The following is a 23480-nucleotide window of genomic DNA, read 5'->3' as shown; positions in this document are numbered from 1 at the left end:
CCTGGTGTTAAGGTGCAAAATGACAAACAGAATGCAGTATTTCCCCTACATTCATTCAGCACTGTGTGAGCACAACAACACACAACGTTATTTTCGACTTGTTTTGAGTCATCAACGAGCGCATCAAATCCTGTCGGACCCTCTTAGGACATCAACTGAAAAGGTAATGTTCAAGCTTATACACGGTCTATATAGCAAGTAGCGTGACAGCGTAGCTCCTTAGGGCAGTGATCGGCAGTGTTGCCAACTTAGCGACTCTGTCGCTAGCTTTAGCAACTTTTCAGACCCCCTTTAAAAGCAACTAACGACAAATCTAGTGACTTTTTCTGGTGTTACTGGAGAATTTCGGAGAGTCGTTCTTACTCCTCTTAACGAGCCGCGGGGGCCGGCAGCTCGTTAAGATGAGGAAGAACGAGTCGAAGCGCCACAGTCCTCCCGTAGGAGTTTCTCCCAGCTGCGGTCACAGAGCCGGAGGGGATGGTAACCCCTTACGCCGGGATTCCACTGGATGCGTAACGACTCCGAAAGTGGTCCGTCCGCAACGGCTGCGTATCTACGCAGTCCGTCAACACCCACCGGATCCGTCTGTGTCGGAGCTGTTGCGGATAGCAGAGTCCCGAGGACGCACAAGATCTCGCGAATTCACGCCTAATCAATTGATATAACTGGAAGATAATCAACATCTCCTCGTTAATGACTGGAGACAAATCCAGCGACTCCGTCTTAATGAGCGCTAACGAGGTCGGCCGGCTTGTTAACAAGAGCCTCTTGTTAACAAGCCTTAGCCATCTCTGTTTGTTTACAACAAGCACCGGAGTGAGCGGTGTCAGTGGGGTGAAAAGACGAGTGAAAACCTCTAACCTGTTGATTTCAGGTCTTCAAGTTATGAAATACGATCCGCCGTGAACCCGAGGTACTTTATTTTGAAAATATACCGGATGTTTTATTTTGTGTCTGTGCACGACTTCCTGTCCCGAACGATCTGTTCTGTGCTGAATTTATGCGTCGTGCTCCGTCGTCCGACAAAAATAGAAGCTCTGCGCAAGTGTTGCGAGGGCTGTCGGATGGCCCTGCGTTGTCGGACTCATTACGCAGCGGATCTGCAGTCGGTGGAATCTCACACATTGATTATAATGGGTGCGTAACGGCTCCGACGACGGATCTGCAGCCGTTACGCATCCAGTGGAATCCAGGCGTTAGCGTCCAGTCTGCAAATCACGCAAGCTGGCTGGTTTACAGTCAGTGTCTCTTGTGGACAAAAGAAAAAAAAAAATTGAGGGGAAACACTGGAATGAAATATCTGTCTGTTGCGTGAAATGAAATTGCCCTTTTATCACAAGTTGCACCAATACCAAGGAGAGTCCAATACTCCCTACCCGAGGTGCTGTAAGTTCTCCTTGTTTACTAAACTGAAGTTGTGGGTTTGAGTTTGGACACTTTTCCAGTTAGAAGTAAATGTAACAGTAGAGAACTAGCAGCAGTGAGTTACAAAGCCAAATTGTCTCCTTTGACATATAGCATTATAAACTAGGGAAGTCAGTAAGTCAGTTAACAGGAGAGTGCTGTGTGTGGTTTAGTGCAATGACTTCCTATGATTTTGGGGAATTTAAGTGTGGCCCATTTTTCTTTTACAGTTCGGTAAACACACAGAAAGACAAGTATTTGTTATCTGAGCCATCTCTTTGTTCTGAAAGTCAATAGTTATTTCAGAGAAGAGGTTATCATAATCGCATCACCTAACTGCAACCTATCTCTGCGTTATCAACATGGCAACGGGGGATATAAACAGCTCAGGATATCCTCTTCTTCTCAGTGGTGATTAAAAGACCGACAGCTCAAATCGCAGCTCATTTTGTGCAGAGACAGATAATGTGTGGAGAGAGGTGTCGTAGTGTAACAAATTGTATGCTCGGTTCATCTCTTCTCAGATGAATTGGCTTCAACACAGAATATACTGTCGCTATTTTCTCTTGCTATGCTCACTTTGTTGTATAGCACCAGTGAGAGTGCATTGATTTGCTTTTAATAACTGGCTTGGTTTCTCGCTGTGCTGTTTTAGCAACAGGAATTAGCATACTTGGAATGTGCTCCATGATCAACCAGCTCATTTAAGTGTTTAATTTTCCAGTGTACAATACCACAGCAATTGAAGTGTTGAGCATCTTTGGCCTGAGAGCCCTTTCCACTGTGTCTATGTACTCAGGCTATCGCACCACACACAGGTAGGGCCTCTCGTTGAGTGCTCTCCAACTCGTACTGATTTCATGGCACGTTGGTTTGCCTTCTCCACCAGCTTAGAGCCCATCAGTTATGCACTGCTGCGTTTGGAGTCGACTGGTTTGCCGGAGTGGGTTTTAGTGCTTATTTGATTTGCATTTTCCTGCACTCTCCCCAGACAGCCTCACCTGTTCAAGGTAGATTACAGAGAAGGCCAGCAGCAGGGTGGAACGTAGGACCCTGGGGTCCACTGGTCGTTGAAAAGCAACACAGGCAGGGTTGGATGGTTGTGTGCTTTAACTTTGTGATTATAGCCTGATTATGTTGACAATCCACACAGGGAAGCGGCAAGTCTCAACAGGCAAGTAGTAGCGATGAGAATTTCAATACTTTTTTTATACAAAGTTAGATTTAAATGTTGTTTTTCCTCACTTTGAGAGAAGATCTCGTGGGAGAACATTCTCCTTACTGAAGACGAGCACTGTGATCTCTTTTTTATCATAGCGAACCAGCAAAGGAAACGGCAGCACGAAAGACATAAAGAAAAAAAAACATCAAAAGACCCAAATCAAATATTTTCAGAGCCACACTGAACAGATAATGAGAAATGAGCGCACACTCTTATTGTATTGTTCTGCCTGTTTGTCAGGCTGATAACCTCCACATGTCAGCTCCAGGGCTTGGGGGGCTACAGGACTAAAGAATGCCCCAGCAATGTGCAGCCTGCCTGGGAGCAGGGAGCTGCCAGCTGGCCCTTGCTGCCTCTGGGTTTCAGGAGCCCCAGGCACAGCGGGGACACACTAACCGACTCCTTGTCATGTGTTCTCGCACATACGCGATCTGGGACACGCGCAGACACATATGTTCATGCATTATTTTTTACACATTCGTACGTGTGCATGCATGCATGCAACAAGGCCGTCACACATGATTCCCCATATGTGCACACACACAGGCATGGTTGAACTACACATACTGTATTCATACACACACATTCGGACACCAAAAAAAAACCCCTCTAATAAGCACCTCGCTTCCTGGCAACCCATGGAGAGCTTTTTCCAGTTTTTCTTTCTCTCCTTTGTAATTCTGGCATTGTCACAACGCCAACAGCCTGTCATCTGCCATGCTGTTTGAAAGTGACAGTCACATGCAGTCACTACGCTGATATCATCCACAAGCAGACTTGCAATAAAGGATGTCTCCCTTTCATTGTCTCTCCCCGTGTCTGTCTCTCGGCCTGACCGTCTCCCTTCTTCATTTCTGTTTTGGCAACATTTCCAAAGGAATGTTGGGGCCCGACCAATCGGATGCTTCAACCTTGTTATCGTCAGGCCTGATGGGCTGCCTACGTCATTGGGCTGATTGGCATATAGAGCAACTATTCATTCATTGTGTTTTTCTGCAGATAGCCGGTGAAAGGCAGATAAGGACTTTATCATGGTACACACACTGAAAAGAGCCGTGCTGTGGTAGCATGTATGTTGTTAACCTCCATATGTACTAACGCAGAGCCAGTCCTGATGATTCATCATCATCTGCCACAGATAGTGTTGTTTATTCTCTGTCGCATGTGTGTTTTAATACCATGATGTTTGTTTCCACTTGTTTGTTTCAGATGAGCATTTGCAAACACACACAGCCACAGGAACACATTCACAGACAGAGACTAATTCCACCTGCCGCCCGTTGGAGGGGGGCTGGCAGCATCCTGCCTCCCCCGTGCCAGTTGGTACCTGTGTGTGTTTTGGATGAGTGGAGCCGGAATGAGAGTTATCTTATCTGGGAAACACATCTGGTCCCCTTGTTCCTCTCTCTGTCCTCTAACCATGCGCCTGGTTGCACCTCTCCCTCTACGCTGCGGTTCCTGCCCGGCTAAACCGGCTAACTGTCCTTAGGTGTGCGCTTCGTTTGCAGTCCAATCCTCTGAGCTGTGAATGTGTGAAGAGTTGAAACAAAAGATGAAAAATATACACTGCGTTTGCTCAGGTGCAGCTTACAGTCTGCCTCTCTCACAGGCAAAGCAGGTGTATATTGATATGATGAACTGCCGGCCTGTGTTTGCTGGTGCACACGCTGTTGTGTGACTGCGTTGTGTGTGTTCCAGGTGGAACGAGCAGCAGGATTTCCACTGTGCTTCAGGTGACAGCAACTCACTGCCAGTATATGTGTGTGTGTGTGTGTGTGTGTGTGTGTGTGTGTGTGTGTGTGTGTGTGTTGTGTGTATACACAGGGCGCAGAGACAACAATAGGATTAGGTGGATTACAGCAATACAACCATCTTACACAGGAGGACACCATAGAGGATTGGGAAAAAACACTCAGTCTTTTACACACCCTTCTAACCCTCATTTCACCAGGCTAGATGAGTAAGAACACAATCTTCTCTCTGCAGCTGTAGCTGGAGGGAGTCTTTGCAGAGGGCTGTATATACACCAATACTGTCCTATAAAGGAGTTGCTCATAATACTGTGGTCCTGTGTGGTGTCAAAGGTACCTCATCATCAAAAATAAGAAGTGCTGCACATATCCAATCAGCAACGTATTCTCCTCTGTGGAATAGCACAGTGATCCCAAAGATCTACACGCTGCAGTTTGATGCCGCCACGCCATCAACAGCTGTGGTCAGAGGCATTACGTTTACGAGTTGTCCGTCTGTCCTTCCAATTCTTTTGGAAGCAATATCCCAAGAACACCTGGAGGAAATTGACTCAAATTTGGCACAAGCATCCCCTTGGACTTAAGGATGAACTTAGATTTGATTTTGGAGGTCAAACATCACTGTGACCTCATGTACGTCCCATTCACACGGACGTAGCATCTCAGAAATGCCTTGAGTGAATTTGCTCAAATTTAGCACAAACTTGAGCTGTGTTGAGCTTACTGTACATACTCGGCACATACACGCTCTCAGGTCAGTATTGCAGAGCATATTCCAGTTTAAACAGTCTGTTGCCAATATGATATTTAATTTAGTAGACAGTATGCAGTCTATATTGATTGAATATGTAGTAGGCAGTATGTCCGTATTGCGAATTATGCACATTTCAAACAGCCTTGGACTCACAGATGAACTGATTCGATTTCGGAGGTCAAAAGTCAAGGTCTATGTGACATCACAAAACGTGTTTTTGGCCATCACTCAAGAACTTATATACTTATTGTGACAAAATTTCACATACATGTCTATTAAGATAAATCAATGAAGTGATGACATATATATATATATATATATATATAAGGTTAAAGGTCGATTTCATTGTCAAATCATCATTTTTACAAAAACAATTTTCTGGCCATTATTCAACATTCGATAGGATAGTGATTAGGTGACACTAATCTGAAAAGCTGTGGTGATTGTTTATATCTTATGTGCTGCTGGGTTGAAGATGTGTAAGAAGCATCCATGTTTTAAATTGTGTAGCTTCTTTGTAACAACATCCATATTTGAAGCATTGTCTACTGTCATGGCTACATGCAATATGAGTCTAAACAGACATGGATGTAAACGACAACTTGGCTGGTTTGTTGAGGCATACAGCCACGAGGCAGTAACTCTATTTAATGTTTTTTATTTTTTTTAAATAAACCAAGAGTATTCGAAGTGCTCTCCTGTTTCTCTCCTCTTGGTATTACACTGGTATTTCATCAACACCTGTTCTATCTGATGATAGGCTTCTGTCAGGGCAAAGTGTCACAGTGTTTTTCTGTCTTGAGCGGGGACAGACAGGACAGGGACGGGCAGGAATAATATCTGCTTGAACAATCTGTGTGGCGATACAGACAAAGGACAGCACCTCAGTGGACAGCCAAGTAGCCTGGGGGAGGTCTCACTTTCTGAGTCGAAGGCTCGGGCTAAGTGTGTCTTGCCAAGGGCCTCATAAAATGTGATGCAGCAGCATTCTGATACATGTTTATTTATTTTTCCTTGTGTGTGCCACTCTGTCACTCTTCCAAAAAGGACTCATTGTCAGCGTGGCACCTGGTATTTTAGTTTCAATTTTAGCAGAGAAGAAAACTTGTCATTTCAGAGCACTTTATAGATTCATCTTCCAACCTGTCTTGGCAAAATAGCATTCGTGAAATGATAACGTGCAAGTTATTCAATGCGAGATGTGGCGTAATGTGATGTGTTTGGATTTTTTCTTTCCAGGGTGGCATTGAAGAAATGCTGTCAAGAGCCTGGGACTCCCAACCCAGAGTTATCAAGTTTCCTCGAAAACATCAGAGGAGCTCCTCTGCCAATGGGCTGAGGCGACAGAAGAGAGACTGGGTCATCCCACCTATCAATGTGCCTGAAAACTCCCGAGGACCCTTCCCTCACATGCTTGTCAGAGTGAGTGACACTTTATATAATTTCAGCAAATACCATATGTGGAAGGTCTTTGGTTCACCGCAAAACTTTTGTACAACAAGTCTTGCAGAGGAAAGCTAAGATAGGTAGACAACCTATATATTGTTTCTAAGTGCTTACTCAGGTCAGGCAGAGTGGGGAACCTACAGTAATGTCTCTTACAGTCACCATGAGGCTGAGAGACATAACATTCTGGTATTTTCTATCAAGCACACCCAGCAGGCTTAAAGTGCTGCTCTTGTCTCCGATTTAAGTCATGATGCCAGGTGATTTGTCTGCTGTGCCTCTGGGCGCCATAGACAGGCAGACGGAAAAAAATAATCCTTGCTTGGAAAGCACACAAATGCACACTTCATGCTTGGTCTCAGAAGAATAGATCTAAGGATTACTCAGGAGTATTCTCTCTCAGTGGCGTTCCTACACCTGTTAATATAGCTCTGGAACAGTTATTCACATCACGGTACATCTCTTTGTAGATTACAGCACATCTAAATTGATTGGTGATCATGACTTCCATACTGTTCTGAGGTGTTGGGGAGCTCAAACGCTCAAAACGCTTACGTTTGTTCAAGGAACGCTTTGGCGGTGCAACAAACAAAGCACTTTAACATAATTTTTTATTCAATTTGTTTGATGGATGCTAATGATTGATTTCAGTTTTCCAGTACCAGCACCAGTAGATCTGCCTTGAAGCAACACAGTTGCATACAAATTTTATTTGATAGTAATTGTATAAAAAATATAAAGAGGAGAATAGAATAAAACCTTTATTTGGAACCGTAGACTGTATTTAAAAAGTGTGGACGTAGCCACCATGGTGCCACTAATTGGTTTGTGGACTACCGTTTAGAAGCCTCAAGTTTGGCATTTTGGCTGTCACCTGTTATTTTCTTTTGGCATAATTGACCACGTTTGGAAGGAGTTACGAGCTAACACTAGCGCTCAGTTAACTTTTTGGAAGCGAAAGGGTCAAAAACTAAAACATGACAACACCCAAAAACAAATTCACGGCTATTTAAATGTACACAGCACTCTATGGTAGCAACTTCTATGACAAGTTAGCCATGCCAACCAAGGCATACACTACTTTATCATTTGTTTTACTTAAAATTTGACTATAATTCATAATGAAGATTGTGCTGTATTAAAGAAGACTTCATTGGATTAATTTAATTTTGATTAATTATCCTTAACCACTGTTTTGACGTTTCAATCCTACCCTTGACCCTCTTGCTCTGAGGCGGAAGTGCAAACTACTACACCACCGTGTAATCCTGAAACTAGTGATTTCAGCGATAAAGTCACCCCCTGCTGGCCATTAGAAATAATGCCGGTTTAAGGCACAACCAACTTAACCACATTAGCTTCACTTTCCACAATCAAATGGTCCCCATGCATGTTAACTGCTCAACCACCAGGAATCACATAAAGGAAATATGTGTACATCCTCGTCAGAGTCAAAAAGCCATGCATAAGATGTATTTTATGATATTCTACTCATTGTGAAATATGAGGATAGGAAAATGTTTCCACTCCTATAGTTAGACATAGATGCACCCTTAATTAACGGCTTGCACATGAATACCTCTGTCCGCTCTATCAGTCTTTTGAAATGAAAAAGCGCTATTACACAGAATATCATTGTCAATCCTCAAATAGCACCAGAGCTGCACGGCTCTACTATTTATAGAACACAAAGTCATCGGCATCAAACGTTGTTAAGGTAGACAATAGGGATTAAGTTTATAGCATTCAAACAGACTTTCCCTTTGAATTATACAATGAATTATAAAAATACAGGACACTGGGAAATTATCAAACAAACAAAACATGGCAAATGAAAAAGGAGAATAAATAAATCCAATAATACATTGAGCCCACAAAAGTCATTAAAAGAAACATTTTTAATGCCCGTTTGACAACCATAATTTAAATTTGCAAGTGTACGCTGCAAAAAAACTAATTAAGAGGAACATTTTTAATGCATATTTGACAACCATAATTTAAATGTGCAAGTGTAGGCTGCAAAAAATAATGAATTACTGAAACTGACTTATATTAGATTTGGTCTCTCATTTTATTCTTCCGTTTCCATTTATCCACTTTACCACACAGAGCTACCTTTTAGAAAAAGGTGTGTGTGTGTGTGTGTGTGTGTGTGTGTGTGTGTGTGTGTGACTGGTGTAAAGCAGGGCTGTAGTCCGGGTAAATTGAGTCAGAGTGAAGTCCAAGACCAGGTCCAGACAAATCCAAGTCAAGACCAAATTGAGTCCTGTTCAAGACCATAATAAGCAGTGGTGTTTCCAGTGCAGGTACAGTGATTGAGGAGATAGGCTAGCCAGAAAAAATCTATCCATAAACAACACTGCTCCATATTCTAACATGAAACTAATCTAACACATCATGTTAGTAGAATCAGCCAATCAGGCAACGTTCTGTACAACCAGGAAGTGACCAATAGCCGAGCCAGAGACCAAGACCATTCTGAGTCCATCAAGGCCCGGGATCAAGATAAGTGCAGGACTTCAAAAAAGTGGTTGTGAGACTGGATTTAAGACTGAAATAGGAATCAAGCACTGTCAAGCACACTGTTCTTTTATTCATACTCAGTTTGATGGTTTCCATGATTTCTGTGCGGATATTATTCAGCTCAGCTAACTGAACATGTATGTAACCAGTTCTTAACTAACACTTGTGGATAAAAGCGAATATTCAAATAAGAAAAAATCTAAAGGAAGTTTCCCATGGAGGCATCATATTCTAAGCTCTGTGCTGCTACTCTACACTCTCCTCACTCGATGCCTCTTATCAGACACCCAGACAGACTGCAGCTTTCTGCTGGCATTTCTAACAAACACACACACACACACACACACACACACACACACACACACAAACACACATATATACACTAACATACACACACACACACACACACAAAGTCCCTTACGCCCATTTGTACAGCGAGGCTTACACTCCCGGATTACGGAAATCGCCTTTCACCAATGTGTCGGCAAGAGGGCAGATTTTCCACCAAAGCACGGAAACACACACACAAAACACACACACACACACACACACAAACAGCGGGGCCGCGAAGTGTCAAGGGAGGCACCAAATTGTGCTTCCCTGCTGGAGAAACGGACCCTTTTTATCCCCTTTTCACATGACGGGTGTTAGATGGTTGGATTAAACCTCAAGGGCTTTCTTTGTGCGGGCGTGTGGCCATGTGAGTGTTGAGGTTGACTAGGTTTGTGTGTGTGTAAGGGCCCATCTTCAAGCTTGCTTCCAGCTATACTGTATGTGAACACAAAATAGGTGTGTCTCAGCCCTCTGTCATAGCTGAAAGCGGTGCACCATGGGGGATGTGACTCATACTGTCCGCAGCTCTTACTGCAACACAGCTCTCCATTCAGACAGGCAGCCGAGGGGAGGAGCAGAGGGGATTTAGTGCTTTATCTTGCCGGTCTCGGAAGTGGCAGAGAACAACCATTAAAGCACTTGATTTCAGGACACACCCACTCTGCTCTGCCTCAGAAACTCTTTGAGTTTCCTTCACCTGTGTTTCTACACTCAAGCCTTCACACAGTCAGGTTCATGAGGTTTAAAAAGACCAATTAACCCTCGGAGTGTAATTACGGCTTTGCAAGCATCAAATGATGCAAATGACATGCCAAAAAGGTGTGTGGTGGAGCCGTGGCGGTTTTCTCTTTGATTCAGTGTGAGTGGAGATAAAGCTGCGCTGAGTAGACCGAGTACAATGAGAGGCTAATGTAGTTTTGCTGCTGTAGGATGTTTGATTAATCCCAGGCAAATCCAATTCCATATACAAAAGAAAGGCATTGCTGATTTAATTATAAATAATATGATCATAAAGCTTTCATTTTTTCTTTCATTGTCATTATGTAATATTTATGGTGCTATTGAGGTTATGTTCCAGTGCATTCTGACTTTACCATCATCATCATCATCATCATCATCATCATCATCATCCTTACAGCTAGTATAGCTCAGATGGAAATATTGTGGTTGAGCTTCTGAAAGCTACTTTCACTTCCACGAAACAAAGAAAAAATGCCCCCTCGCTCACTCTCTCTCTCTCTCTCTCTCTCTCTCTCTCACACACACACACACACACACTCACACACACACACGCACACAAACAGACAGTGTAAAAAAGAGCACCATTCCACTGCTGGCCATTTCCACCTTGACATGTGCAATTCAGTCATGACGAACCACAAGTGGTGCAGCTTTGATGCCATTGATTTACTATTGTGCTCAAATGGAATATGCTTCAGAGCTTTGGCTGTCAAATTATTTGACATGACAGATGTAAGTGCAGTGGAAATGGAGAGGTTGAAAAACAGCCAGAGTTAAATGGATACTGAGGCAGATGGCAAGAACTACTCCTTTTGAGAAAGCAGTGAGGGTGGGAGATGGAAAAAGGGAGAAAGGGGGACAGGCTGAGATTGGAAAAAAAGAAAAGCAAAGATAGAAAGTCTTTGGGGAGTGCTGTAAATCTGCAGGGTGAGGGAGGCCAACATTAGTTTCAGGCCATTTGTGGCATTCTCATCTCAACCGTCTCCTGCAGCACCTACACTGGAGCCAATGAGGCAAAACTGATGGAAAGCAGTCTGAATATGGGGAGAGAAAAGACCGTCCGTTCATTTAACCAGGCCTCAAACACTGGCGCCCTCGCTGACCCACAGTTGGGACGAGGAAACAAACAATACGAGCTGGAAATAATTGAGCACATTGTGGATGCTTATTTTAATATTATGTGATTCCGCAGCCAAGGGAAAGACGAAAGTCTGTGTTTGCTGTTTCTTTTCCTCTCTGCAGGACTCCATGTCCTTTCCATGGAACCAAATGAAACTGTAATGATATCTGTAATATATAGTCTTCATCATACAGGCACAAGGCAAGAATGAAGGTCTTAAGGTGGAAAGGTGAACTGCCATATTAAAGTGTATCTCAGTAGGATTTGGTTTACCTCATTATTTTTGAGTAGCCCATTATGGTGGGGCTCATGGCTAATATAATACAATACAGTGTAGAGTTGAAAGTGTCACAGTCTGAATGACTCTGAGCTTCTCATTTATCAAGAGCACAGAAACAAAAACAAATGTTTAAGTTAACTTTCCACACTTTGGCAGAAGAAAACTTGATGCTCACTTTATGCAGAGAAAGAAAAAGGGGCTTTCTGTGTGGGAGCAAGTTAGCTCAATGATATTATAATGTCTGTACTGCTGTTTGCTCAGTACCCAAAATGAAAACACGGTGGTTTATTTACAACCTCATATTGCACAGTGTATTTTATTACAGCTCATAATGAGCTCGTAATATGCTTTTTGGATCTGCTTGTTTTGTCTGCAGTTTTATTGCATCCCTTGTGCACTGAAATGCATCATGTCCATTGTGTCTAGTTTGTGTGTGTGTGGGTGCGCATGTGTACATATATATATTTCCTATAGCATGTACTGTCGGTAGGGCGCAATGTACACTATATATTGCATATTATACATAGAATTCTTCAACCAAACAAACAGTTTTTACATCAATTACTTATTTCCCAGACCAGTTTCCAGATGGAAATTACGGCCTTATACTTCTGAAAGAGGCAGTGAAGAATAGTGGAGGACAAACAACAGCAAAATAAACTTCCACTAATTCAGCATCAATTCAGCATTTACTAAACTATAATAAATGAATCATCTCATGTCTCATTCCTCCTAATTTGCACCCAGGGAGTCGTAACCAGACGGTTCAATAGAAGTGGATGTTGCTTCTGGGTCTGAAAATTGAACCCAAGTGAAGTGCCTTAAATCAGCATTTTTTGAATGGCCAGCAGGGGGCGACTCCACGAGCTGCAAAATGAAGAGATGATTAGAAAATGACCCTGCTTCTCACTTGATTTATTACCTCAGTAATCGCTTTCCTAATGAGTTTATGGTCTCTATCACTAGTTCCAAGTCTTCTTCATTACAGCCTGATGTTTATTTAGTAAATTGAGGTCCCATTTCCAGTAGACGATAGAGCAGTGTATGCTTTAGACCATGGCTACCTTGTGATTGAACTTGCTACCATGGCAACTTGTCAGTGAGAATAAAGGCGTACCAATGCGTATCAGTGGCACTGTGGACATGTAAATAGTTTGTTGGGGGTTTGTCTTTGACCCTTTCACAGTGTGTTTTCAGTTCATAAAAGTTAATGGGAGCATTTTGGTCATACATTGGTCAGACATTGATATCAATATTATCAAAAAAATCGATGACTACTGTATTGGTGCTTTCACAAAATATTACATAGAATTGTTACAAGGGTGACGTGACTACAGTGTAATTGTGAGTGGTATTTTGCTGCATGTATAAACGCCTTATGTTGAAATTTTAAAGTCTCTCAGAAAATGATATAATTTTACCATAATGCAGCCTTTAAAACCAAGAAAAGACAAGAGTTATGCCATACGATACGATATGATATCCAAAATGTATAATGTGGATATATTGCTCAGCCCTAGTTAAGCATTCAGTTGTACTAACAGACACTCTAAGGAGTTGGCTGTTTATTTTTCATGTGAATTAAAAATGAGGCTTGCCCACCAAGTGCTACTGTTTGCTGGCCCCACTGTGCTGGTAACTTGTATAACCTCCTCAACTCAACCATTTCATCTAAATAGGGTCACTTCTGGCTCCAAAACACCATGATAGAAACAGCCAAAATGTCAAGCTTTGGGCTTCAAAACAGCAGTCCACAAACCAATGAGTGACGTGACAATGGCTGTCTTTATACAGTCTTTGGTCTAAAATAATTTGCTAACCCAACTTTCAGTTGTAATTAAATGTTTTTTCTCTAACTTTATATGTTACATTCAAACATAGACTGGTAACATTGGTAACAGGGCATGTGAGCTCTCCTCAGGTTATACAGGACATCATCCTATCAGTGGGTAAAGTCTCAACATTTTGACATCAATGTAAGAATTTACCAGCTATCTCTGTGTTTTCTTAACAATGTGAAAATCTTAAAACATGAAAAGTTTGACTCTGCAACAGCAAAAATGTGGATTTAATTGGGTTGAAGCTTTTTAAATGCTGCAGCGGTCTGATCTTGTCGAACAGCGGTTTCTGTTCTCTTCACTACTGTAACGGAGTGCTGCTTCCTTTGTAGCATGTGCCACATTTTCTGTCCAAATTGCTACACCAAAGCAGTGGGCTCTGTAACATATTGATTAATTTAGTCACAATTGAACCAAACGGCAAACAAAACTTCACAGTATATGTGTAAAGATGAGGCTCCGTACTAAACTACACTAATCTGCATGACTGTGCTGTATGCTAAGTCATTCAATCTGCACCAGCTATTGACAGCAGGTAAAGATTATCATTTAATTAACCATAACCATTTCAATACCTCAAAATGACTCCAATAATTCAGTCTTTAATTCCTTATTACATAGCAGTTAATACCAATAGAGCCAATAAGCATCCGTTCATACAATCAGTTAGTCAGCTCAGCTTCTTCTTTCCAGTCAGTGCATTGGGAGAATCAGAGTCAGTTTGCCTTTTCAGCTTCAACAAGCAGGCAGAGTTTGTTGACATGTCTCGTTCTGGTTTAAATCAGGACGCCCCTCAGTCTCTTCTCTCCTGACACGATCCTAAGAACGCGTCCCAGAATCCAGGAGTTTCTTGTTGCTGAGTCATCCACAATAATAACAAGGTCTCCAGGAATAAAGTTCCCTTTAATATTGTTCCACATATTAGACTTCTTCATGATGGTGAAGAACTTTCTAACCTTCCTGCTGAAGAACAGATCTGCCAAATACTGAACCTGACTCCATCTAGAGTGCATGACCTCTGATTGGAGCAGCCCAGAAAACACAATGTAGTTTTCAGCTCTAGCAGCTCTAACTGGGTTGTGGCGGGCTTAAATTTTTGATTCTCCAATGTCGGCTTTTCCTCTCATTGTGAAGTAGAATGCAGCAAGCGTTGGATTGTTCACCCACTAATAGGGGACATGGGCCGGGTTACACTGCCGTGAGGCGCAATGCTATTCATGTCATTTGTTACCAGTTGTGCCAGTGTGTGTGTGTGTGTGTGTGTGTGTGTGTGTGTGTGTGTGTGTGTGTGTGTCAAATACACCTATTGTAGCGGGAACTATACATCTGGCTGTCTGTGTACAGATTTTGTCACTGTCAGTTCATAATACATGTGTGTGGTCGGAATAAGTTTGGTGGAAATAGGGGGGTAGAAGGTAGGGACGAACTTTACACCCCTGGCCTGATTTGGCATCACAGCTGTTGTGATCCAAAGATAGTCTCTAGTTATTATATATTATATGCCATGGCATATAGTATACTGTATAACCCTGATTTAGAAAAAAAGTTAAGACAGGGTGAAAAACTGCATAAAAACACAGAATGTAATTATTTAAATATCCTTTGCCACTTACATTCAATTGAACAGTACAGACACATTATATCTAATGTTCAAACTGGGAAACCTTTTGTTTCTGTTAATATATATATACTCATTCTCAATTTGAGGTTTACACAGCATCCCACATTTTTTGGAATCAAGCTTGTAAATTAATCTTACAGCTTAGCTTCCCTCTCAGTGTTTTTTGACCAAAGATCTCGATATCAATATTGTGAAAATATTAATGACTATTGGTGCTTGGTGCACACACACACACACACACACACACAAAACACACACACACACACACACACACACACACACACACACACACACACACAAACACACACACATATACAGTGGTGGGAGAAGTATTCAGATCTCTTACTTCAGTAAAAGTACTAATACCACACTATGAAATTACTCCACTACAAGTAAAAGTCCTGCATTCAAAACTTACTGAAGTAAAAATAAAAAATGATCAGCATCAAAATGTACTTAAAGTATCAAAAGTAAAAGTACACGTTATGCAGAATGGACCCACTCAGAGTGTTTTATTAATATCAAGTATATTATTGGATTAATATTATGATGTATTTATGTAAGCAGTGCAAGTAATCAAATGTAATTTGATCAAGTTAGGGATCGTTTTAACTATTTAATATACTGTTACAAGGTTTAATTAAAAAACAACAAGTCAAATCACTTAAATCTCGACCTGTAAAGTAACTAAAGCTGTCAGCTAAATGTAGTGGAGTAAAAAGTACAATATTTGACTCAAAATGTAGTGGAGTAGAAGTATAAAGTTACATAAAATGGAAATACTCAAGTAAAGTACAAGTCAGTCAAAATTGTACTTAAGTAGAGTACTTGAGTAAATGTACTTTGTTTCTTTCCGCCACTGCACATATATACTGTATGTTGCTGCTGGTAACCACATCATCTCACTTAATCTAATGCTCCCACTGATGTTAATGTTTGATTTAATCTCATTCATTGTTAATAGTAAAATGTGTTACTTTGTATATATGAATAAATTAGAATGTGCACAGTCTCAGTACATCTTTAGAGTTGATAAAAGTTTTGTTTCCGAATAGAGCAGCTAATAAATATTTATATTAACAGTGGAATAAATGAATATGATAGTAACAACAGAGAATTATACAGTTCCCATCAGCTCTACTTTCTGTGTCTTTTAGCTCTTTGTTTTGGTTTTATACCGACAAATATACACTCTCAGCTCTCTCATTAACTTCTTCTCGAGCAGCTGGCTGCCTTCAGCAAAACCCGCTTCGCAACCTGCACAGCACCAAAAAGCTGTCACACAAAGTTAGCGACTACGGGCAACACAGTGGATAGCAATCTGCTGTATAGCAAATATATTCAGATATTATACACACATAATGGAGAGCACCAGGTGTATTATATAAATTAGCCCTCGGCCTTTTACTGTTAATGGCAGTGTAGGTCAGTGCAGTCTTATTACTGTGCCATGTGAGAAATTTCCCACAAACATAAACCTCTTTCAGCATAAAAAGAGTCTGTATGTGCAAACACAATGCCTTTTTGTTTGTGCTTGTGTGTCTGTGTGTGGCTCTATGCATTGTCTGTGTATCGGAGCGTATGTGTCATTCTCTGCATCCCCAGTCGGACAATTAGAAGGTGACAGTCCCATTAGAGCGGGCCCAGTAGTACAAAGGCTGAGTGCTGTTGTGAGTGACACAGAGCTCAGCCTCTCACTAAATAACTGTCAGTCTGCCCTCGTCCACTCTGACCCCTCTGGCAGCCTCCCTCTGAGCCACTCGAACTCCCCCTCTGGACTCTCATTGGCAGCCTTAGCAGCTCCCTGAGCCAGGCGTGGACCTCCTTTAAAGCCTGGCCTCGAACTGATTGGTTGGACCCCGCTAGCCTTAGGCATGCCAGAAGGGCTTTCAACTGGCCTAAGGGTGCTGCTGATTGGCCAGGCTGTCAGGGCCGCATGTCCCCTATGGGAGTGTGTGGCAGTAGCTCCGCTTGAAGGATGCAATTTGACAATAGCGGTAGGTGGAGAGGAAAAGTGCAAGTGCAGCAGAAAGCTCGGCCCCACGGCCCCCCCTCCCTCCATCCATCTATATCTATCTCTTTATGCTGCTGTCTTTCCTTTAGTCAGCCTTCCAGCAGCCAACCATGTCTTCACTATAATTATCTTGTGGGACATTTCTCTGTGCATGGAAGACCTGTGGTTTACCTATCAGTCTTGTGTTGGGAAGTCTTGGATAGAGCAGGAGAATGGTGCTTTTTAACGAGTTGCGACTCTCCGGGGGTCTGCAGTCTGTTCTGGGCGGGGAAGACAAGAACGGTGGCCCCCGCCTCCTCCATTCCCATTGCAGAATTAGGGATTGTGGCTCTCTTTATAAGGGAGACAGAATGGCTATATTTGCTCTATTCTTCTCCCCTTGCTGTGAATCAGGGGAATTAATGCCATTGTTAATGCATAGAGACCGCTGGTACATTTCAACAGGATTCTTGCTGCTCGCAGAGCTCATCTAAATTGCCTGGCTAATGCTGTAATTGGGTTTGTGAGTCACTTCTTAACTTCCATTAATATTTGTTCTCCTTCTAATTGCCCCTTTTTTCCGAACCCACATTTCATTCCTCCGTTTGGTTAATGGTCTGAGGTGGAGGCAGCGGCGTGCATGTGCGCGTGTTGGAGAAAGCGTCTAATCTATTTTTGAGCAGACACAAAATGTGAAAAGGGGCGAGACTTTTTTCTTTCTTCTGGGTAACGACAAACGACACATAGGACGGAGTTGGAGGGTATTCAAGTTTAAAGTCGCAGTGAAGTGAAACACCCCTTTTCCCATTTTAGACCTGTTTTCATTGTTCATTTATCTCTCGATATTTGTCAGAAAAATTACTTAAAATATCAATAAAACAGAGTGCGATCATTTGCTAAATCATTTTTGACATATATTAGATTGAAATCTATACTGGGCTAATATATTTAATTTTCTAACTTTTTATTGTAAATATACACTGAATTTACTGATTGTGCCTGTTGTGACCGGGGCATGTTTACCACCAGGTTACATCACCTTGTTTAACAGCACTCAGTAAGCATATAGGAACTGAAGCCACTAACTGTTGAAGATTCAAAAGCGAAGTTCTTTCCCAATCTTGCTTCGTTCTTCAGTTAAGGGACTTTTAGAAACAGAAGACAGAAAGGTTTGCAGCTAAAAAAGTTTTGAGGACAACCTCCCGATATCTGTGATCCATATGAGCGTAGCATAAAAAACCTTTCCTCTAAAGAGTTTATATCTGTTTTTTAAAGTAGAGCCAAACTCTTTCATTTGAAGGTTATTTATTGGATATGCTGCCGGCATTGAGAGCGCTTTCTGGTGTTCATTAAAAGAGATAGTTGTTAACGATGTACCTGCTCTCAGATGTTGCCTTCTAAGCTTCTTCCCTCTTTCCACACTCACCTATAACTGGATTGTCTTTTCCTCTTATACATCACATTAAAACGGCTCCTCTGGAGGGAGGAAAACATCCTCCCCAAAAGGTTTCAGCTTTGTTTCCCTAAATTGTTGTGGAAAAAAAAGTCTTACTCTATTATCTTTAAATCCAAATCCACTTCACAGAAGCCTTACCTCAGGAAACCTTAGGAACTCAAAGGATTCAATTCAATTGACCGTGTTGGAAAGTGGAGAAGAATGACTGAATAACAGTGTCGGTACCAGAGCAGACAAACCTTCCTCAGGTGGCGGCTCTTGCTCGTTTGTATTGATGGGACTCTCGCTGCTGTTCTCCCACTGGGAGCCTCGGGAGGAGAGTGAGAGACAGAGAGAGATAGACAAACTGATATGGCAGCAGAAACACAGACAGAATGGGAGAGCACACAAATGAAAAGGAGGGTGTATAAGAGAAAAAAGCATTTTTCAGAGCTGCATGGAGCCTGGTTCATTTCCCATTCAGTTTCCGATCCATTATGGACCAGCATGCCTGCGCGCCGAGGCCCAGACGCTTCGTTCGTTATGAGTATCAGGGATAACTGTGTGCGAGTGTGGCTGTCAGTGGCTCTCACTGGAGAGATATTAAACCTGAGCTCTCTGCAGCGTCTCTCTCACAGACCTCCTATGTGACTATTTTTAAAACCATCCGCACCATTCCCTCCTCATGACGCCACTAAATGACAGGTTTTACCCCTCTTTATCGGCACACTCTCACACGTAAGGTTGTTATTGTATTTCACAGGAGGGAAAGTTTGAAGGCTGGCAAAAAAAACTTGAGGTCCCACATTTTCCATAATTGGAAATTTTGTTTCCATTTTGTCAGTCCATGTCTCTTTCTCTTTCATCCTCTGCTTCCTCCTCTGTCATTTTGTTGGATGTTTGTGTGGATGGCCTATCAGATTATTTGAATTCCTCTCCCCCATCAAAAGCAGGGCACATCAGCTTTGAAGAGTGACAAGCACACAGCAGGAGGGATCAAAGCAATGCAAAACTGGAATTTAAGAGGAAGTTAAAAAGCATGTAGTTTTGCCATTTCCCTCATGTTCAACAAAGAGAAAGCAGATACTGTATAACAGCAGGGAAGATGAGACATTATCAAACACAGCGATTTTTCAAGGATGCCTGTGTAGTTTGCAGATGCACAGATGCTTTTGATAATACTGTTGAACATAGCAGTTCACCCATTTGCAGTGACTCATATTCACAGCCACTCCAGCATTGCCACATGTGCAAAGGTTTATTGTCAGATCTGAATATTTTAAACCCAGAGGTGACACTGAAGTCAGACTGCTCAAGATAGGAACATCAGTAGTTGATTTCGGCATGACGGTGTCTTTTTTCTCTTTAAAGCCACTCACTACGGTGCCAGAGCTGCTGTGAAGCTACTATGGAAACACACAAAAAAACTGAAAGCATATTTTAAAACCATTAAGTAGCTTGCCAGCAATGTCCCAAGTCGACAGGCAGCAGCCTAAAAAAGGAGCTGTAAAGCAAATAGAAATTAGACATATGAGCTTGCAGCTGAAATTACTAGAAATTCATACTACTTGAGGGAAATGTCTTGGAGTCATTTCAAGGAGGATGAGTAAGCAAAATAGATTTGGTTATCTCTAAAACCCTGTTTAAAAATGTCAAAAATCTTCTGATTGTTTTCTGCTCACACTGAATCCCGATAATAGACTAACCACCAACCACAGAGTAAAAATTAAAATGACTGATGGGAAGGACACAAATTCAACCGTTCAAATCAACATGGCAGAATGGTCAGAACAGCAGTGTAGCAAAAAGAGACGTAACAAGCCAGCAAATATTACGTATTAGTCCAAAAGTAAGGAGACCAGCTTGCTCTCTTTTTTGTCTTCCTAGCTTGCCAGGGCTGAGAACCTCTTCCTCCTAGCGGTACAAAGCTACTGTGCTTGTGGTGTAAACACCAAATCTCGCTCCATGCTCCCAACAGTCCTGGCAGCACGGCTCACTAGTGAGCAGCAGCGATCCATTGACCTACAGCGTCCATTACAATTAAATGGACATGGTGAATTATGCAAATTAGGCGATGACATAATTTAGCGACTTCTGTTGACTTTTAGCACAGCCAATAGCTACTTTTCTTACTGAGGAGTTGGCAATACTGGTTAGCAGTTAGCTTTACTTTAGCTAAAAGTTTTCTGTCTATGAGGAAACTGTCTCATAATCTGCCAACACACTTTACAGCCCCATTTATAACTAATAACAATTGCCATTTTGTTTTGGAAATACCTCAAATGAATCCTGAACTGTACCTCATTAGATAGACTTAAAGAATAAAACTTCAGAATCACACCATCATCCCTATGTATTGTTATGTCTTATGTGAAATGACAAAGTAAACATGCAGTTCAGAGTGGCAGACTTAGCAGAGCAGGCTTGTGAATATATGAGGCATCCAGTCAATAAGAAGTCTCTATTAAAGGCATCCAGATATTTGGCAGACGCTGCCTTAATTATGGTTGACAGCTATGACAGCTAAAGCGTGACTGAGAGGCCGCCAAAAGGGCTCAGTCATAGCCTGTCTGTGCCCTGAGCTTTTGGCTTCACTTCCTCCCACAATGCACCTCAGCATGGAAATAACATTAATTTGGCTTTACTGCATATTAACCTTCCCTCGGCATATATAACATACTTACGTTCTCACACTAAACTGCTGCAGTAGGCGTTTTATATTTATATTTAGCTAGTAGCGCCATCAGTGACATTTACTGTCACACCCAGTAATATAAATAGCAACGTTTAGTCTGCTTGTCTCACACTATTACTTTGTTATACATATATAACATTATTGCATATATCCAATATATCTTTACTGGGTAAGGATCAACAAGAAGGAAATAATTATTACAGTAAAACCCCACAAAATAGGATAAACAAAAGGAAAGAAAGCAAATAAAGACACAATAAATAATTAAAAAAAAATACAGTACATTTAAACCATCATCCAATTCCCTATATTCTGTAGAATGAGATACACTACATAAATTAAAAATTCTTGAGTCAAAGAGTCAAAGTTCAGGAATCCGTGAAATAGCCACAGATTCGCTTAACTCAAAATCCGTGGAATAGCCACGGAATCGCTCAAATTTCCGTGAAACTGACATGGATTTCGTTACAATGCAAGTTAATGACAGTCATATCCCGTGGCTATTCCATGGATATTTTTTCCGATTGGTTTGTGTCCAAGTCACGTGACTTTCAAGGTTCCGGCGATGAAAACAAAAAACATGGCGGACAGTTCTCTCATTTTTAGTGTTTCTGCATAAAAATGGATTTTGATTACATTTCTAGCAAGAAATATATGTTTTATTTTCTAAATCTTCACTCAGTGAATGTACATAATCACTTTGTATGTTGGAATAGCCACGGGATATAATTGTCATTAACTTGCATTGCAGCAAAATCCGTGTCAGTGTCACGGAAATTTGAGTGATTCCGTGGCTATTCCACAGATTTTGAGTTAAGCGAATCCGTGGCTATTTCACGGATTTCTGTGAGACCATGTTGCATGGTAAATACCTGTCCATTCGCCCTGACGCCCAAAAGCTTCATTGTCTGTTTCCCTCTAAATGGGACCTTCTACAAAATTAACTCCATGCTGTATTGATGAGTCACTTGAAACTAGTTTTTGAGCTAATTAGGAAAATGCTTACTGAGGTAAAAATAAAAGAATGTAGTGAAAGGTGGGGTCATTTTCTATACAATCTGACATCTTTTGGCAGCCAGTGGAGTTGCCCTCTGCTGACCATCTGAAAGAAAGCTAATTTAAAGGCACATCCACACTGGCTTCACTTCATCCCAGAGGTTTCTGCTTGTGTGCTACAAAAGCTATAGTCAAAGCAACCGTTTATATTCAGAGATCTGACATTTTAAAAGCAGGTTAAATGAACATAATTGAACTTACTTTTGCTTAATTACAGTCCGGAAACTTCTTGTCTATTCAGACATTAAGAGACTAATTCAACTGCCATCATTTTGTGTGCAAGTGTGACATTTACAAATCTTTAACCTACAATGGAGGACACTTTTTTCCCTCAACCGTTTGATCAATTGAGAAAAGTGGCAGCTCATGAAGCATTGTTCTCCTGATGATAGAGTAGGTGAGTGTTTGTAAATTCATACTGTGTTGGATAGATCTGCAGTATTGAATGATCCCCTGGATTCCTGGTGTGACTCTTAAGCCTGTGTAACCTGTGGGGGGTGTTTGATGTGCCCTAAAGGCAAAGTGAGGTGACTCAGCCCATAAAGAGCTATAAAGAAAAGAGAGAGAGAGATGTGTTTGTGTGTGAAGCCAAAGGACTACAACACAGGCCTGAACCATTAAGCGCGAACGAGACATAAAAGAGGCTATCAAAGAGTGTAAACTACAGATTCCCATTATTGTGTGACATTAGCCCATAGCACACAGTAACCCTTAATGATCCCATGGGTGCCTGCAGCACACTGTCCTTTAATGACTTCCTGGCTGGATGATTGTTGTTTTCTGGGAGCAAAATCCTGCAAGGCAAAGAGAACTACAGCTCCACATGTGCTTGTCTTTTGCATAGCAGAATGCTGCTTTATTCATTTTGCAGGAAGTAGAAAAAAGTCAGACACTGGGCCAGTTGTATAAACAGGGTTCGTACGGTCATGAAAAACCTGGAAAAGTTATGGAAATTGAAAATGCAATTTCTAGGTCCTTGAAAAGTTATTGAAAAATAAAATCCTCTGTAAGGTTTTGGAAAAGTCATTGAAATATTGCTGGATAATATTTAGAATGTGTAAAATAGGCTCAAAAATAATATAATAATCCCTGTACTGTAGTTTTAGGAGTACGTTTGTTACCTTTAATTGTCGGTGTCAGCTGTTTTTAGAACGGCGGAGCAGAGCCGTGAGCTGCTTAGAGCTATGCTACGGAGGCTAATTGGATTTCTTGGTTTCCCTCATTAAACCCTGGTTGACAAGTTGTGACCTGCACATTCACCACACCAT

At 41.6% G+C, this 23480-nt stretch overlaps 1 protein-coding gene across 1 annotated transcript in view; it reads left to right on the top strand.

Moving 5' to 3' along the window:
• Positions 1 to 23480, top strand: part of cdh4 (cadherin 4, type 1, R-cadherin (retinal)) — a 261145-nt gene that overhangs the window by 172168 nt on the left and 65497 nt on the right. The window contains exon 5 of the mRNA XM_059329049.1: positions 6371 to 6553. Within this exon, the coding sequence (XP_059185032.1) occupies positions 6371 to 6553 (183 nt within the window). The remainder of the gene's footprint in view (positions 1 to 6370; positions 6554 to 23480) is intronic.

The sequence above is a fragment of the Centropristis striata genome, chromosome 3, assembly GCF_030273125.1.
Source record: "Centropristis striata isolate RG_2023a ecotype Rhode Island chromosome 3, C.striata_1.0, whole genome shotgun sequence".
Lineage (NCBI taxonomy): Eukaryota > Metazoa > Chordata > Actinopteri > Perciformes > Serranidae > Centropristis > Centropristis striata.
The sequence above is the reverse complement of the archived record's forward strand: the minus strand, read 5'-3'. Positions and strand labels throughout refer to the sequence as shown.